A 19,712-nucleotide genomic window follows, 5' to 3' on the forward strand; every position below is an offset into this window, starting at 1 on the left:
AAGGTCTCCGGAAATTTCGACCACCTGGGGTTCTTTAACAGGCACTGACATCGCACAGTACATGGGTCTCTAGAATTTCGCCTCCATCGAAATTCGACCGCCGCGGTCGGGATCGAACCCGCATCTTTCGGGCCGGCAGCCGAGCGCCATAACCACTCAGCCACCGCGGCGGCGCAGCCACATTCTATATTTTTTATGTTGTTGCAGAAGTCAGTGGGAACAATAGGAATTTAATGAATTCCGTTATTTGAACTCTCCTGAAAGCTAGAATCTGGTAAAGAACAAAGTTCTGCTGATGCCCTGACATGCCTGCGCCCCCATCTGCAAGCTAACGTGTAAAGCGCAGTGGCTCTGGTGACAATGCATTTACACCGTTAGATGGGAAGGGTCAAGATACTGGCGTCTTTCGAAAAGAATGTTAATACAGTCAATCTCAGACACATCGAACTCAAAGGCGATCATGAAAAAGTTCGATATATACAGGGTGTTTCACGTAACTTGAACCAAGGGTTTAAAAAAAGCGATAAACCGCAGCCCGCTGAAATACACTGTTTGGCATCATGTGGCACTCCTCAGAATATTTTTTATATTCCGCTTAATTAGTTAATTAACTAAAATGAATTATGCAAATTTTCAAATATTGATTTCAGTGCCAAGAGCGTTACGTTAGGTTGTAGAGCAGGTTTAGAAACAACCGATCTAGTTTATTGTAATCTCCTACAGGGTCTTTTCTTTCGGCATCTCAAGAAAGCCCACAAAATATGAAAAAATACCACGTGACTATGCTCGTGCGCTACCATATTGCAGCTCTCTCAGCGGCGTTTCGAGCAAAAGGAGCATGCTCGCTGACCGTGGTGAAGAACGGCCGCAGCTCTTAGCAGCAGCTTGACAGTGCATCAGCACTTTCCGCGGCGGCACGTCTTTTCCACGCGCCATCCAGGAATGAAAGCGAACAGCAGACGGGTGCCCGACTTTTGCAGGGCTGTGTCCACTTGCAGGCACAATCACAATAGCAAGTGCAGGACTATGTACTGGGGCATCATCAGAGAGATAATTCTGTCGCTGGGGGGCATTGCATCAAACAAGTGCCAATCTTTAAGTGAAAAGAATATCAGGAACTACCCTGCGCTGAATTGCAACAGCCACATTATATTTTAAGGAAGGTATATTTGGAGTATGCAATGCATATTTCAAACGTAAAGATATATTTATTTTATATGTTATGCTTCCATGAAATATTGCAAATTTTTCGTAATAAATCGGCAGACTTTTAAAATTTTCCATTGTGGAAAATTAGGGGTCTTAATTATAGCTTACTAATTACAGTAACTCACTAAATTCCCGGAGACAAAGTACAACAACTGTGGAATTTTTAAAACACAGCGATACATGTGCGTGGGAGTATCCTCCGGCTGAAGGTACGGGGCGGGAGCGCGATCCATGAAAAAAATCTATTCTAAGCAATACTTTCCCAAATATTTTTTCTCATCTCGCAGAGGAACTATGGAAGCAGCCATTCGTTAACTGTTGGCAAGTGCTTTGAAGAGTGTGAATGCCATGTCATTTCGAAGCTATCACTTCAAACTGCCACGATGAATGTGTGTGTTGTGAATCCAGACATACACATAAAAGGCGCTCTTATCCACTGGGTGTTTCCACGAATCACGTGAGCTTCTCATGTAGGTAGACATGCTGCCGCATGTGCTACATTTCCTTGCAAATACTGCTGTTCAAATTAGACAGCCTTGACAGCATTACACATGGAAAAGCAGTTATCAAACGCCATGGCAAGCTAACGAAAAACAACCATGCACTGTAGCAGATGGCCTGCGCAGACGACTCCCCAGAAGAATCTGGCTCCGGCACCCGCATGCCACCTACGTGTGTAAGCATGGTGTTGGTCATCTGCTACTTTGCGCAGCTCGTTTATCATTCTGTTTGAGGACTAGCTCGAATGTAAACCAATCAAATGTGTCTAATTTGAACAGCAGAACAGTAAAACCTCATTAATTCGAAGTCACTGAAACCTCCAAAAATATTTGAAATAACCGGGTTTTCGAATTAACCGACCGCAGAAAAATAATGGGTCCAGGTAAAAAATTTCATTGTGGGAGCTTGTTACTTTTACTGGGCAAACTTTGCGATCCCCGTATATTGCCATGTAAAAGTCTACCGTCCAGTACGTAGCCCGTGCTGGCCAAAAAGAAAGTTGACTCCAAACACGAGTCAACGCACACCCTTAAGCCACAGCACACTACTAAAGAAACAGCACAGGCTGGCATTGCACACAGCCAACCCATCGCGGGCATGCAGCAAGAATGATCGCATCACGGCACACGCACTGATGCTGTTAGGAGTGGGAGGTGCTTCGCCGCAGTTGCCAAGTGGTCTCACAAAGTCGGACAGCCAAAAAGCCGGATTAGCCCATGACCGCAGTAATGCTCTGAATCACTTCTGACGAAGGACCTTAGTGTTGAACTTGACGCTGGTTAGAGAGTACGAGCCTTGAGTCGAACTCTTCACTTGGGAGTGAAACACGAACCACCTTTGCAGGTTGAGTTGTTCGAAACTGGGTTTGCCCTTCGCACAGCGGGATTTGCGGAGCCTCCTCCAAGCACACCCCTGAAGAAGCCGGGCGCCAGGCCGGGGGTGGCTTGTACCCATTTTTACCGGTGGGTGTCTGACGGTGGGTTTCGAACCAACCACCTTCCGCAGCCGAGGCAGACGCCCAGACCATTAGGCCATGATTGCTACGGTGCAGCGCCTCCGCTAGTGCTGGAGAGGAGTGACGAGCATGCGCACTACTCCCTCCAGTCCGGCCATGCCTCGACGAAGCGCCAAGAGCATGTTGCTTTGAAACAGGCATCCACGCCTGCATCTCAGTGAAGCATGTCTTCTCTGCAGGTGCATTCTCCAGCGGTCCGCAAGCCGTACCGATTGCTTTTTGTGCTGAAAGCACAGGGACTGGGGAGCTTCGCATATCAAGCATCGGGATTAATAATCGGCATTACTCTGCAGCGCCACCTCATAACTCCAAAGGGCCGTTGCTTCATCGGCTTGCGGTGAAATCAAGATTGGACATCCTAACACAGTACCTCTGATCTGTGAATTAACAGGACTGGTGCGAACTGCCGCTTCGAATTGCTCGGTGAAATTTAAATGAGAAATTACGGGACTGCAGAAATTCTTCGAATTAACCGGGACTTCGAACTATCCGAGTTCAAATTATCGAGGTTTCACTGTATTTGTGAAGAAATGTAGCGCACGAGGCAGCATGTTGGACTACACGAGAAGCTTGTGTGATTCGGAGAAACACCCAGCAGCGCCTCTGCGGCAAGTACGGTTTCACAACACGCATTCATTGTGGCATTCTGAAGGGATAGCTTCGAAATGACATGGCATACCTAGTCACACTTTTCTTCAAAGCACTTGTCAACAGTTAACGAATGGCTGCCTCCATGGGTAATCTGCGAGATGAGAAAATTACTTTGGAAAGTTTTGCTACAGGAGTTTCTACGGGTTGCGCTCCCGCCCCATACCCTCAGTCAAAGGGGAATACCATGTGAACGCACGGTGTTTTAAAAATACACTACCTTTGAAATGGCAAATCATATTTTCACAATCTGTTCTAGGATGCATTTGGTTATTCTTCATGGAGGGACAACATCGCAGGTTCACTGTGAAATTAGAAAACTGTTTTGAAAACTTTTGTTTACATGTATGCCTATGGGTGCTAACCCTACTTCACACCCCCAGCCAACTCCAGTCTGTGAGCGCCCCCTATGTTTGCAAACACAGTGTCGGTATCTACAAGGCACAATGTCCACAAATCAACACACTGTAAAAAAGTTCTGAAATGTGCAAAATCTTCTATACAACCCTTTCAGCGCCAGTAAGTACGCATTTTCTTCTATTTTGCAAGCATGAGTGCTTTAAAATGCCTAAAATGTGCTGATTTGTTCGCATAACAACTTTTTATATCAGCAATAAGCTAAAGAAGTATAAATGAGACCTTGAAACCTATGCTGAGTCGTGATGTAGTAATATGCGATATGAGGTCTTCACAGAAAGTGCATAATTAAGCATCTCGGATGTTGGGAATTTTCTGTGCAACGAAACGCTCCTTAAAGAATTATAAAAATTTCGATGTTTTTCATCAACTAAATAATAATTAGCACACGAAATGTTAACGTCATGTCAAACAAGTCTTGAAGCCCATGACCAGTTCTAGGTTGCTATGTTAATAAAGTTGTGCCGCAAGTTCCTGAACAATGACATTTGTCTATATTGCTGCCATCAATAATTTTTAACACCTGTCTATATTCCATATCTATCCACGTATATGACCTGCGATAACTGAAATGAAAATATAGATGGTTTCAACAGAGTTTTTTTGAGCACCTGCTTTGCTAGCACTAAACAATTAGCCTTTGTACGCATCATCAGCATCAACCCAAAATGTGACTAGGAAAACATTACCTTCAAAACAAGAACACAAAAATATTAGCAGCTCAGAAAATAAACTTGCATGTTTCTTTGATGCGCCTTCAATTCCCACAAAATTTAACACATTCTTAATTCTGAATTTGTGGAATTTTACAGATTGTTTATTCTGCATCCGCAGAATTTGAAATTTTTCACCACAGAAAGTTACAAGCCCTAAGCATAGCACTGTGTATGTGAAGCTACCAACAACTAGCTACCAATAGCTAACGTTCTGTATTTGTTTTTCTTTTATGGCTTGAAAGTACATTGCATATAGAGTAGGCAGTGGTAATGCAATGGATTCTAGGTGTCTCATGGTGCACTACAGTGCAATGCAGAACAGTGTAGATCCTGTGCACATCACTCACAAGAGGTTGCCATCATTAGGCCCCTTAAGAAGACTGGCATTAGGCCCCTTCGGACAGATCCGGCTGGAAGGTTGCGTCATCTGGTCCTCATGCGTGCTGGTACCTTTAGAGAACCTGCAAATATCGCAAATGGTTTCTAAGTGACAAACAGTTTCATAGTTACACAGTTGCATGGACAAATTATTTAACAGCCAGCATGGGCTATCAAAGAGGATTCTGAAGATGTCCCAGTCTTACCAATTAAGAACAACAGAAATGCTGATCCACTAAAAAAGGGGGACTGCTACTGCCACGACTAATGAGCCAATTCTTTGCAAACTGAAAGGTTGTCAACATAAAAGTAAGAAAACAAATTGTGGCGATACGAGGGCTCAGTGCTGTTTTTTCCACCAGTCTGCCAGAAATCTCATTCCTCTGCTTGTAACCAGGGGTGTGCGAATATTCGAAATTTCGGATACAAATCGAATATGTTTGATATTCGATTCGTATTCGAATTCGAGAAATTGATATTCGAGAATTTCCGAATATTCGAAAATTCCCAAATACTCGCCAGCGATCGTATACTGCGCACTTTCATAAATTCAACCATGGCAAAACCACGTTATCTGGGAAAATAGCCGATGATCGAGTTGAAAATTCCAGGAAAACAATACAGAGGTCCTATTCCTTTCCTTCTCCGTCGTTCATCACGCGGACCGATCGCACTCCGACACCGCTAGGCTTGACCTCGTGCGAAATTCCGCAAGTGGGCTTTCCCACATATCACACGTGCTGCAAACAAGATGGCCGACGGCCCGCTTCGAACAACCGCAACGCGAAATCGCGCTTTTTTTTTTTGTATCCTTCCGTAATACGTTACATATTTGATGCCCACATCCGAAGAATGCGTCCTGTCACCTTCATAACTCTCCGAGCGTGACCTCCGCCAACCCGTTTTGTAAACTAGCTATGCGGAAAAGCCCACTTGCGGAATTTCGCGGGAGCCTCCTGAAGAGCGCGTCGAGTTGTCACAATAAGGGAAGCGATCCTGTAAAAATACCGCCTATTACATGGTGCATTCTAACCCGCGCACCTCTTTAGTGGGCGTAACGGCAGGCGTGACAACGATCGGAAAGCCCCTGTCGCTAGTTTCGGTTTATGAGCTTCGCTGCTGCCCCACAGCAACTGCAACTGTCGGCCCGCGCATCCGCCAGTAGTCCAATCCCAGCTCCGCCCGGCTTTTCTTTTCGCGGGTTATTTCTTTTTGCTTTTTAGAAACAGTCTCGCCGTTCGGACGCCAGTGTGTGTTCTCTGGCCCCTTGCTTGCATTTGTGTTGTTCTTCCAGAACTCCAAAACGGGCGGCTCGTCACAGGCTTACACGTGTTAGCGCGATGGAGCCGCTTCATAAGGCCTTACTACACCTTCGCATTTACGGCAGGATTTTTAAAAACATTTCTTGGGGGGGAGGGGGGGGGGGATTTTATAAATTGAGGTCTTCGGATGAATCGGGCATTTCTTCTGGTCCCTTGAACTCAGAAATGAATGTGGTTTTACTAGTGATGTTATTTTTTGTTGCCAGCCTTGTCATATCATACACTATTTTGAAAAAATAAGGGCAACAACATTTGTTTGTATATCATTTTCTGAATTTTTTTTTGTACTGAACAGATATTCGATTCGATATTCGAAGCCATTTTTCTTCATATTCGTATTCGATTCGTATTCGAAAATTTCAATATTCACACACCCCTACTTGTAACACATGCCCTGGTAAGCTGCACCTACACTGACTTTCTTTGCAAAGCCTCCTGGCACTGTGAGCTGCACATGGCATTGTGAACAGACGTGGCTGTGCAATGCATTCCAGTCACCTGGGGTTCTTTCAAGGACACCAAAACCTCAGAACACATGCAGTTTGCTTTTCGCCTCCACTAAAACATGGCCTTGACAGCCAGGAATTGAGCCTGTGAACGCATGCTCGTGGCACTGCAGAAATGTGTTGACCCCCAAACTAGAAAACAAATTTCAAATTGCTTCAAAAAATTCAAACAATGCATGTATAGATGCACTCAATGAATAAAGGTCATTTAAAAAGAATATTCAAATAGCACTAGTGGCAAACGATTAAAATCAGAACTCACTTGAACAACTTTCGAAGAAACTTCGGCCTAAATGCTCGTTCGGTTATAGACTTAGGAGGTGGGGACGTGGCCTTGTCACTGAAAAAAGAGTGCATCAAATGAGCTCATACTTTCAGACTTTTAGACACATGTGGTCAACAAGCCCGACATGAGGCCATAAAGATTTTCTTGCCAAACGAAGCAGCCCTGTTCCTAGGCAGTAGGGGTGATATTTTTCAGTTGGTAATGTGCTTCAAAGTGTACAGAAAATAAATCTAGTTAGTGCCAATTCCTTCTTAACAGTGCAATGAAGAAGATTGGAGACTATTTGGATAATCAGAGAGGTGTGAATAACTGTGGTATTCAAACAACAATGGTAACACACCACCTAACATTTAAATAACAACCTTCTTATTTTAAAGAACAGCCAAATTTTTTTAATGCTTCCTAATTAATTTTCAGCAGTGGCTTTGCAAGCATGTACTGTGCCTTCATTGCAGTTTGACTACAACCTGGCTGTTTTTGCCACAAGATTTAACCAAAGGTTCCATTGTGTATTTAAAGAAATGAAAACCCCTTTGGAACATATGCATAAAGTAAGTTATGCTGAGCAGCACCTAGTTGTCGCAAGACAAGCAGACACCAGTCAAGCAAGCTGCAGGAATCATTCGGCCCCATTGCCATCAGCATGTGGTGAGACCTAACTGCCCAATATGAATGAATGAATGAACTTTATTTCCTCGTCATAGCGAGTGGAGACTGGGACTAAAGGCACCAATGACCTGACAAAAGGTCCCAGCCCCCTACAGTAAACAGTTTCGTGATAAGAGAAGGAAATACATATACAAGGCAAAAGTACAGAATTTACACAAGTACAAACATATTACACTTGTAATATGCACTACACAGCCACAATGCACACATAGCACAACTGCACTGTATATATTCATTTTGTGAACGGATGTACATACATACAAACAAACAGAAATGGAACAGAATGACATTGATCAAGAAAAGGAAACAACATCGGTTAGTAGCAATGCAGTTAACTCTTTTTTGAAAGTACCTAATGGAGCGCTAAAGAAATATGGTTCCTGGACAACACCTTGGCATGTGACACTACACACAGGCTCCCATTGTCTCATATCATGAGCCTTCCCTTGCTATTCAGTCCCTACAAATGATGTTAAAGCTGCTGGCCCTAGTGGTCCACTTGTGGCAGTCCTTCTATATAGTGGCACATTGATATACAGCTTTTTGCTCAACATTGTGCTACGCAAGTACTGATAACTTTTCTGTAAATGAATATTTTTAATTGAAATTTTGTGTCCCTATTCTTAACATACAAGGACTTGCAATGAACTAGGATAAAAAAAAATGCATGCAAAAGTTTTGACATTACACCTCATTGTTTGAATAGATGTAATTGAACCAGGTCATTTCTGTTCACTTTGTTCAGTTTTTTGAAGACTGCATCTTTAATATTAATCAAAATACATTTATCCTAGTTCATTGCAGAGGGCATACATACAGCTAAATTCCAAAGCTTTCTTTATTCCGACTTTTCAGATTATTTACCACTAGTGGCATGACTACTGATCTTAACAGAATTTTTCAAAATAAAAACAAAACATAATTTGCACCATTGTTCACATTTTAAACAATGTGATAAGGTAAATAAAACATGTTCTATCAGATACAATAAAATTTATAATCCTAACTGTTTATTTAAAGATTTTATTCTACATGTGGCCTCCCACCTCAAAAATTTTTGTGATGCAGTGATGAGTGATGGAATACTGATCACTCGTGCGCTTTTCCTAACTTCAGTAAATACCTTTAGTGGTCCCTTTAATGATCGACTGACTATATTGTCTGGCAGTTTTCGTATCGTTAAATTAAATTCTGACAATGAGCATGTCCCCATGCCATTGGACTAAGCTCTCCCTTAAGGCAAGAATAGCGATAACTGTGGCATGCTCTGCAGAAGATAAAGATTTTTTTTTGCCTTGACTTTACACAAGTATTGTAACGTTCCTGTAGCCCAGTACAAGTACTACTGAGGGCCCCACTAAAGAAGACTTCAAGCATTGACATTCCTGGGTGACATAAGCACACCTCACACTGTAGCAATCAAGTTAAGGTTTAAAGGATTTGAAATCATCTCCAGGCTCTATACAAGTGCTGTTCTCAAAAAGACTAGCGGTAGCCGCATTCAAACTTATAAGTTTTATGGCATTTGAAAGAGTCGCACTTGTGCAACACAGAAACAGCAGCAAGAACAGGCGCTTCATAACGATTTGCCCCAACCATGATAACACACTTTCTAAAAAAGCAAAAAAAACTGCATTAATCACACTGCATGAAATGTTTTCAAACAGATGTAAACATTTTACTTGTGGTGCTATGAAAACACTAAATTAAAACATAGGAAAGGTAATTACCTAACAGTTATAAATTGGGTTTCTTCTTTAGAGGAACCCTCTGAAAAAAAAAAAGAGAAAAGAAGCATGTTAGTACTTTAAGTCAAAAATTTTTTGGAGATAGAGGGTTCACTGTGCCCAAATAGCTTTACTTAGAGAAAGAAAATTTTTGCGCAAGATGGGCGGGACAAGCGAGAGAACACAGACAAAGTGCAAACTTGTAACTGTGCTGAATGAAAACACTTTCCGCTTCTTGAACAAAAAAAAAAAAAACTGACAGCATTATTTTCTTTTTTTTTTGTTTCTCGGGTGAAAGGTGTTTTCATTCAGCATAGCTGTAAATCTGCATTTCGCCTGAGTTCTCTTTCTCATCCGTCTGTTTTGCACAAAAAAGTTTTTTTAATGATGACTGACTAACTGGCCTCACAGTGTGAACTAGTACTTATTTTATTAATTTATTTGTTCCTTCAGGCAGCATACAGGTATTGCCCACGAGGCAAGACAAAAAGAGGTGCTGAACCTCCTGAATGGGTCTTGGCCTCGCATGGGTACAGCAGCAGCAACGGTATTGTAGTTTACAGATGGGAACTTTACTCATGCTTGCAATACAGACCATACAGTAACAAGGAAGTATCCAAGAAGTCTGACTTTGTTTTCATTTTAATGTTAGAAAATGGCAGCATGTCCATGGTTACATATGGCCAACAACAAATGGTGTACCTTACATTTGTCATGTAAGTACATTACTTTTACATACAGTTGACAGCATTTATACTTCCTTGCTCTTGTACTCTCTAATGTGCCCAGTGTGCTTAAAGTGCTATGGTTAAGCATGCAGCTGTAAAGTTATTCACAAAAAGGGAGGCATAGGGCAGGGAATTCCTGTGAGACAGCCAAGAGATGTGGTGCATGCTGTGATAGCAAAGTGCTGCTGACCCTTAGTGGACGGTGCAGATTTGGTGGCAAGGGTCAGACCATCAGTCTGGGCTGGGGAGGCATGGCGACTTCGGGGCGGGACGGGGGGCGTGCTCTTGACCAGCACTCCCGGCTGTATGCCCTCAGATCCAAGCAGTGGACGGCTGCACAAAAATCAAATACCCTTTTTGTACTAACAAGGGACTAGCAGATAAGCAGCCAAGGGATGTCATATGCTCTGCATGATGCAAGTCAGCCTGCTGCTTCTACTATGCTTTTCCCACTTCTATCTTCAGCACTGATTTGAATGACCAGAATCAAAATAGCATGCTAAGAGGCATGGCTACAACAGTTCTGCTATAAATGCAATGTCCAAACAAAAAACTGCACCATTCACAAGCATATTAGCACTTCCGTTGCCACGGCTTCATGTGCTCTGTAACACTAAGCACATAAACTTTGCAAACAAATGTGTGACACATTGCTTTGTTACAAGTGGCACTTTACAGGATATTAAATAATATTTGTGTCACACAGGCACACTGAACTGGCAACCGAGCCAAGGCCTTTCGAGATTATAAAACTCTGTTGAACTAGAAAGAGTAGTACTGCTGCTACACTAGACAGTAAATGTCCGCTGAGAGGTTCAGTAATCTAGCACCGAGCACTAGTGGCACCACAGATGCCATAAATGATTTTGTACTTCTGAATATGATCAGCCCACAACATTAAACTTAATATCTGAAAAATGTGCAGGTCATTTATTCTATTTATTCGAAGTAAATTTAAATGCCTGCAAAGTTAATTCCACCTTTCAAGTCATGCTGCAGTTACACGTCTTTTCTTGAAAGTAAGTGTCAAGTTTTTTTGCATGACACCAACACTGCGATTCCTGAATGCAGCTTTTTGGAAATATTTATGTATAATTTCCTTTTCTAATTAAACAATTTGTTGGTAACTGTACAGTTGCCGGGTGCATGCAGAATGCACAGCTATCAGCAGAAACATCTTGGAGCACAAGGTGCTACCACCTGAAGGCCTTTCAAATCATGACAAAGTTCTACTCAGCTCCGTTTACTTGATGAACTACTGAACAGACAGCTATTGAAGTCACATGTATAGCAGCCCTCAGTTCCCATTTGAGTGTCACTTCAAATGATCCATGCAGTGCCTGCGAGACACACAGCTAAAGAATTGCTTTTCAGTTGCAGCCACATAAAAGTAAGCATGTCAAGAAAAATGGAGTTCAGTAAGTGTAAACAGTGACAGACACATAACTAAAATAACATGCAGCAAGCTGAGAGCAACATCTTAACTTGGGAAGAGGGATTGTTATTATTAAACTAGATGCCTTTCGTCCAGCTGCACTACTAGTTCCATTAATATCAATGACTCCTCTGGAGATTTGTCAAAAAACTTCTCCAAGCAAGCAGCCACTGAACCCTTAAAACAGCATTTCATTAGGGCAAAATAAGTTACAGTATTCAACAGCAATGCCTTATGTGCAGCCTTCGCCATAAAATCTGTTTATTGATCATGTTAAAACATGATTTGATCAAGCATGTAAAATGATCATTACCTCCAACAACACATTTGCAGCTGTACCTAAAAATATGCAACCCACAACAAGCCAACAAGATGTGATGGAAGTAAGAGCACAGAACAGGGTACTAATTACTGAGGCTGCAATGAGTCCTGTGTAGAGAAGCTGTTCTAGATTATTTCAAGTGACTGTGACACAACCTGGAACATGTGATTCAAAGTACACAAGTAGCTTCAATGGGCAAAGCAGACACTTTTTGGAACTTTTGTCAGCATGTGCAATGAAATAGCAAAGCATGCATCATTTTCTTTTGATAGCACTCCCTTTGGTTTGCTGTCCCCAGTAGGTTCATGTGCCCATTTATTTATTTTTTTCCTGTTTTAGAAGAGGCTCTTTTTCATTACACACTGCAAACATTTTCATTAGCACCAATAACTCTCAAAGTGCACAGTTTAATTTTCTTGGCTTCTTCGCACAACATTGCTGGACGCGCTATTGACACCAATTCACATGCACACTTTCATTAGTGCTGAATAATCAACCAAAATCATTACTCGAAAGTATGACACCAATGCGTATGAATGTGAGCACTGGAAGAAAAATGTGTAAAAAGCGCACCTGTCCTGCGGAGTCATGGCCCTCAGGAACTGCTTGGCCCTTTCCTCATTGAACTGGCTGCTCTCCAGGGCCATGTTGAGCAACGTCTGGGACACCGCAGGGAACTGCTCATGCAGGCGTGACACAACTGCACCACAAAACAACACTTAAGAAAGGAGAAATTCTCTTATTGCCAACATGTTCTTTCTCACTGGTCTCTGTCTGTGTAGTGCTGACAAAGCTACAAGTTGAAAACACATGCCCACCTCTGTGCCAAATACTGCGGTTATACACAGCTGTGCACATGCGTACACCCTGGCACCTTGTGAGTGCTAGATTTCTGCCTTCTCAAACAACTTCAAGGTGACTAAGATGATGATGTCATATGTCTAAATTCTGTGCAGCTCTAAAAAAGCTAAAAAGCCACTAGTGAGTAAGGAAAGAGCTGCAAACATGTCTAACGGAAAGCAACATGAAGTAATGGTCAGCAATGCCCTGCCACATTGCACAGACTTTCTTCACAAGAGGGTCATTCCCTACCAAATGATCCAGCGTTTTCTTGACCATCACAGATTTCGTTGGAAAAAATCTCATGAGTTTGCCACACTAAAGGATCACGCTTACTTGATTACTTTCTTTTTCAAAGTATTTTAACGGCTTGATGGCACTTTTATTTTCCATTATCATGGGAAGAGGATGGACAGAAAAGCATTTTTTCTGGAAATTAATATTAAAGTTTGGTGAATGCTTCTAATCATCTTATGGAAGGCCAGAGGATTGCATCAGCTGCCTGAAAACATTTTATTTAGAAATCGCTCCCAACACGGGAAATATAGTACACAGAAAAATGCAAGAACTTGTGGAATTAGAAATTTTTTGTTGAGAAAGCACCAGAACAGGAAGGCAAATGTTTTACATAGGCTTATAGAGCATACTGCAGCAAACATTAAAAAATATTTCAGGTAAAAAATAATGAACATGGTCACAAGGAAAAAAGCCAAACCCTGTAACTTGATCAAAAATATCAGTTTTGAGCAGCAAAAAACTTCCCTTTGTGGTCAAAGAAAAAATACACAATAAATACCCATACACACCTTGGCCCCTACCTTACAAATACAAGTTTCAAAGGAGTATTATTTCTTAAACATGAGAAATCATTTTTTGAAATTTTGCCACAACACTGCCACACACAGAGCATGCCACAAGCATGCGGGGCTGTGAAGACTGCAGATGAAAGTAGGTGGAGAAGTTTGTCTATGTAATGTTTGAAGTTTGAAATTGCTGACAGTAAGCAAGAAAGGACCTTTGTCTCTTCTGTACTTCGTTAGCTACATGTGTAGCAGCAGGTTCCTTCTGAACAAATATCCTCTGATTAAAGCTGGTTGCTTTAGGCCTACACTAGTTGCTTTAGGGTGCCTTGGAAATGCTAATTAAAAAAAAAAGGCTGAAAGAAAACACAAGATTGACTTGTTGGAGTGCTTTTGTTATCCTGGGGTATCATTTTTATTAGTTACTAAGCGACAGTCAGGCCACTAAAATTTTGGGATGCCGCAGTGGCTCATTGGTTACAGCACTCGGCTGCACACCCAAAAGATGCAAGTTCGATCCCGGCCACAGCAGCCACATTTCGATGGAGGTGAAATGCTAGCGGCCGGTGGACTGTGCGATATCAGTGCACGTTAAAGAACCACAGGAGGTCGAAATTATCCAGAGCCCGCAACTACAGTATCCCTCATAGCCTGGGTCGCTTTGGGACTTAAAAACTGCATACATAAAACCATAAAATTACAACTAAAATGTTGTTTGCATGCTCGACCAGAACAAATTCGAACATCCACAAATAGCGTGCAACTACAAAAGGCGCTCTGATGAGCTGGATCTTCAAGAAATAATTTTTTGCATTTAAAAGTGCTGTGTAATTTTGCATGGAACACCAGGGAGAGTTTTTGCTCCTCAAAAGCTATGTTTTTGCTAAAACTACGAGGTTTCCCATTTTTTCCTCATGACAAAGCTCATTTCATTTCATCTCATTTATTGATACTGTCAGCCTTCGCAGGCTATTACAGTAGTGGAAATCGAATAAATGCATATTCAAAAGAAGGTACATTTCACAACTGCGACATCCCGACACAAAAGGCTAGAAAGTGCACAAGACATAAAGAAACAAAATCAAACAGTAAATCAGAAAGCGCACATGCAGACACATAACTATTATATTGGTGTATTACGGTCCAGGTATGATTTCAGGCATTCTAGAAAGGCATCGAGGGAATCATTTTTTACAATGAAATCAGGCAGCATGTTCCATTCTTTAATAGCACAGCAAACGCCGAGCGCTGCAGCACGAAGCGCATATTGCAGACACCGCGACTGCCAGTTGTGCAGTATACACCATGAGCACTGAGCACTGGCACATGCCTGCAAGTAAATCCCATCAGCTACAAAAGGATTTCCATTAACTGTATTTCTGGTACTTAAGCATTTGAATTTTGCTCATTTTTGACGATACTACTAATTTTCGGTGATATGAATATTTAGTATCATCAACATTCTACTGTACTACACAGCCTGAACAAAGACTCTCAATGGCTTTCATCAAGTTCATCCTCATACTATTGCTACAACTGCCTGAAATCAATGGTTGACTGTGCACACATGTTGTGCACACATGCGATCGTTGTGACGCATGTTTTTGTAGCGATAGCTACACTGGGCTACCAGTCGAGCATTTCGCGGTGGCGGAGAGAGGCCAGTTGTGCACATGCGCCGTTATCATGGCAACTGGAGAGGAGCAGCAGGTGTAGTGTGCGCTTTGCCGTTGCCCCGGCAGCGCGCCCGCTCCACTGTCGGAGCCGTGTGTGACGTCACGCGGATGAGCAGTTGCGCGCATGCGCCGATACCATGGTAACCAGAGAGACCCCACAGGTGCGCTGCGTGCTTCATCGCCGCCTCGCCGCACGCCGCTCTAACACCCGAACCACGCGTCGCATGCGCAGCATTGCGTATAAAAGGCGGAGATATAATGGGTGGCTGTATCACAACGTTTGACATGGATGCAGAGAAGGAGAGTCTAGCCGCTGCTAAACGGCGGTATAGACAAGAGAAGATTAACTCTTCCGATCCTGAGCTTGTCGCCTGGCACTTGGCTACTCAACAAAGACAGAATTAGCGTAAGAAAGCAAAGAGAGCAGCGGAGATGCCCGAACACAGAGAGGAACTTCTTGCCAAACGGAGATGCCAGACTGCCGAGTGTAATATAGACGGTGCATAGCCGCCAAGATGGAGCCCAATGTCTCTCATTGCTAAACATACAGTGACCACAACAAGCTCAGCCAGGGAAACATACCTCTCGCTAGTATATCCTGGCATAGCAGAGCTAAGCGACTACAAATTTTTTTATAAGGCACATGTCCGTGGCTGACCGGACTTTTTAAAGCTTCTAGCATGCATCATCTACCAGAAGAAATGGCAAAAGTTCTTCAACACAACAAGTTTAAGCATATTTTCCCAAACAGACACAAATTCATACTCCCATGAGTTTGTGACAAACCAGAAATTAATGAGGTAATCACCAAAACATTTCTTTCAAGCACCTGTTGACACAAGACACAATCTTAATAGGTGCACTGAGTGGCAACAAGTTCTTGTACTGAGAATTTCACTCTTTGGCAACAATCTCTACAATATGAGGATGTGCTTGTGAACTCTGGCTGACAACTGTACTTCCACATTCCTTTTTTTTTTTGCTTCACACAGTAATTTAAAACTGTACCACGCATTTGTGTTCGAAAATGCCTCCTCCTTTGAACAGCTGGTATGAAAACTCGTACTTAAGGTCCACGTGTAAACATGAATGTGGTATGAAAATTCAAAACATCGAGCATGAAGAATGGCAGGGGCTTCAACCTGACTCAAGAATCAGCAGGAAATCTTAGGAGCAAGACTAAATTCTTCGCAGTGTGTGGAAAACCCAGCTGAAATGTTGGGGAGCCTTATGACTTCTTCCTCAGCCAACAGGATGCAGACCTTGCAGAGCCAAACACCCAGAGTATTCCATGATCTACCAATTCACCAGGTTTATTTACAGTGTTAAAAAAGTGTTTTCAAGCCTCCTTAACAGTATAATACATGGCTAGTGCCTGTTGTAGGACACAGAAACGAATACATTATTTCAAATTCTGCTAAGGAAACGCACACTTCTGTCGATCTGCCTTGGTAGGTGGAACCACTTGGGAGGGCCTGCGGACTTCCACAGTGGGTAGTTTGGCAGGCGTCGCTTTGACAGGCGTGCCCCTGGGCAGTGGTGCATCGCGTTTTTTGTAGCCCAAGTCGTTCAACCGTGTCATGGCCTCCTGGGCGTTGTTATCACAGCTGCAAAAACCAGAGGTTCGATAATGATCAACGTGAACTGGAGGTACCGTAGCATGACCTTTAAGCTTAGTGCAAAAAGTTCAGAGTTATTACAATGCAGAAAAGCACTGAATGAACCCTCATCAAGCATCATGCAAAGCAATCATAAGAAGCATATTTGATAATGTGAACAAGCAAAGTGTCTTATGGATAGCTTCTTAGGTGCACTCTCCTACATGTGCCAATTAAAGTTCAAGCAAATCTGTTTTAACTGACTTAGCTCCTCATGACAAGGCATTTGACTGCTTTAACTACAGAAGTTTTGTCACTTTACCCGTTATCTTTATGCCCATAACAATTTGCGGCAACATGAAAACAAGCAACATAGATAACTTATTCTCAACTTCTGCACAACATACACATATATAAGGTCAGCCATCCTACACTAGAACCCCACTGCCCGGTTTTCACGGGAACATGAAAAAAAAAAAAGCTGTAGCTGAATGCAGCGTGCAAAAATATTGTATATTCGTCCACACACCTGTCTAGATAGAGCGCTTGAATGGCACAGTGGGGAGCACACTTGCCATTTATGAGTGGCCTAACGCTCGAAACAAGGCCTTATCGTGCATGCCCATTCTATTTTATTGTTTTTAACTCCTCATGTCTTTAAAAGCTAGATCGGGCCTGCCAGGCAGCACCGATTGTCACAAACACAGAACAGAGCATGCCCTTGCAGTGCTCTAAGCAAGTCGTCGACACATTTGTTTTTTTTATTTCTCATAAGTGCGACACACTTCCCTGGAATTTGTAAGGCTTTGTGGTTCTGACTATCATTTAACATGCGCAGAATGTTCTAAATGCCCTGTGATGGCCCTCTGTCTGCCTGTGGGTGGTGAGAAGGGAGTGCATGCAGAGTGGGCGAAGTTGCGGCACATGTGCACCTCCACGCTGATTTCACAGTGGCCGCTTTAATCCTACACAATCCTCGACTGTTTGAGCCTAGAAATAGTCTTTTAAACTGCAAGCGACATGAGCGAAAGCGGATGACAGAACCAAAAGCCTCGGAGCCTGCCTGCGCAACTGCATCTCATACAGCGCTGCCCGCGTGGCTTCTGCCACGACATATTTTCGCTTTTGTGCCTCTGGTCTTTCGTGCTCGCATCGCAGTGGCGATGGAACTGCACCAACAGCCACAACAAATGTCAGGCTGCCCGTAAGTGTGCGCGGTGCCAGCGTGGGCGCAGCGCGTTGGACGCCGCCGAACATGGTGGCAGTCAAGCGCCGACAGTGTAGAGTCCCGCTTTGGTCGGCATGCCTTTGCCATTCCACGCGTGTTAAACGTAGGCTGTCAAAATGGGTAAACCATTATCAGCAGGCGACATTCGCGACATACCCAGCAGGAACGCTGCCACAGTTGTGATGTAATAGCCGCGTTTGTATTGCACAAGTTCCTATGGGAGCCAGAAGGGAAGAGCTCATGAAAATGCAGCTGCCTGGAACGTAACAGTGCAGTTATACATATTAAGTTGGATGAATATTAGTTCCCAAATGAATCTGATGACTGCTCCAATTGTGTGGCCAGTTGAACCGAAATAAATCTGTGGTACTGCCTGCTACTCAGCCACCTACATAAAGCATTTATTTGGTCAGAAGCAATCAGACATACAATATTTTTAGCACATAGCAGCTGCCTATTACGTTTTAACACTACAGAGCCTCATATGTTACAAGAGCTTGACTACAATATGTGACTTACTTTACAGTGATAGCTGTACGACAACACTTTGTAGGGTTTACAGCATTGTGAGATGAGTACCTCAGTGGTATGATCCTGGGTGATACGAATTCGTAAAATGTCCTGGCCAGAGTGCACTGTGTCCAATGGGCAGAAATCCGGATGTTACAAGTACACCCCCCCCCCCCCGCCAAACTGCGAATAATACGAACGCGCGACCTAGGACCGCACCCTCGAGCAGAAAGTACTTGCTGCCCGTACATCGCCGAAGTGGCGATCGCCAGTCGCGCAGTGCGCACGGCGAGTAGTGAGAGGGGCCGCGCGGCCTGTACATCGCCAATGCCGCGACCAATGAGCGGCAGCGCACGACTAACACAGAGCCGACGTCACGAGTCAGTGGTGGCACGCGGCCGTAAGTAAACCTCGTCAGACGAAAATAGACCTGCGTGATTTCTGTATACGAATTTTGTTCATTCTGCATGATACGAATTTCACATAATACGAATATTTCTCGTGACCCTGTGAGATTCGTATCACTGATGTTCTACTGTAATACCCACTGGAACGTGATACAGAAAAAAAGAAGGCAACTTGTTCTCCAAAGAAAAACGTGACAGTGAAAGCTGTCAAATATGTGAGCAAACTACTCCTACTGTGTCATGCGCATGCAGCATAGGCACAGCCTTAAAAGATGCTGAGGACAGCTCTGTGGTACGCATTGTGCTTATCTAACTTGTTCCTGGCAAGGACAGGCAGCACTCAAACAGTGTTTTCATGTTTCCACAAGGCACATCCTTTGCCTAGAAGTAAAAAACTGGCTGCTAAAATAGAACTCCAAAGGGACGTGGTTGTCATCACAGGTTTGCCAAGTACACAGGATTCAAGACACCTAACAACACAACAGGGACATAGCCAAGCATCCCTGTGTTGTGCACTTAGGCGCAGAGCAGAGCACCAACAGCTCCCGGTATACTTTAGCAAAATGAACCCTACATCCACAAGTGCATGGCCAGCGAAGCTCTCCCAAGGGAAAACCTGGAGGGGACACTTAAGCTGCCCCCTTGAGAGTATGACACAATAGCATCAATGGCTCAATGCCCATATATGCGGAATTGGTCATTCTCTACTTTACGTTCATAGATCCCTGGAAGTCCTCATACCACTCCTGACACAGTGGTGCAGCAGTTAAGCCA

General features: G+C 43.2%; 1 protein-coding gene across 1 annotated transcript in view; it reads right to left on the reverse strand.

The window, feature by feature from the left end:
• Positions 1–19,712, reverse strand: part of LOC144114656 (uncharacterized) — a 62,642-nt gene that overhangs the window by 10,945 nt on the left and 31,985 nt on the right. Inside the window, exons 12-17 of the mRNA XM_077648536.1 lie at positions 16,627–16,802; positions 12,453–12,579; positions 10,313–10,455; positions 9,398–9,437; positions 6,975–7,052; positions 4,854–4,967 (exon numbers count right to left, since the gene is read on the reverse strand). Coding sequence (XP_077504662.1) covers positions 4,854–4,967; positions 6,975–7,052; positions 9,398–9,437; positions 10,313–10,455; positions 12,453–12,579; positions 16,627–16,802 — 678 coding nt within the window. The remainder of the gene's footprint in view (positions 1–4,853; positions 4,968–6,974; positions 7,053–9,397; positions 9,438–10,312; positions 10,456–12,452; positions 12,580–16,626; positions 16,803–19,712) is intronic.

This window comes from Amblyomma americanum, chromosome 1 (genome assembly GCF_052857255.1).
Source record: "Amblyomma americanum isolate KBUSLIRL-KWMA chromosome 1, ASM5285725v1, whole genome shotgun sequence".
NCBI classification, from domain to species: domain Eukaryota; kingdom Metazoa; phylum Arthropoda; class Arachnida; order Ixodida; family Ixodidae; genus Amblyomma; species Amblyomma americanum.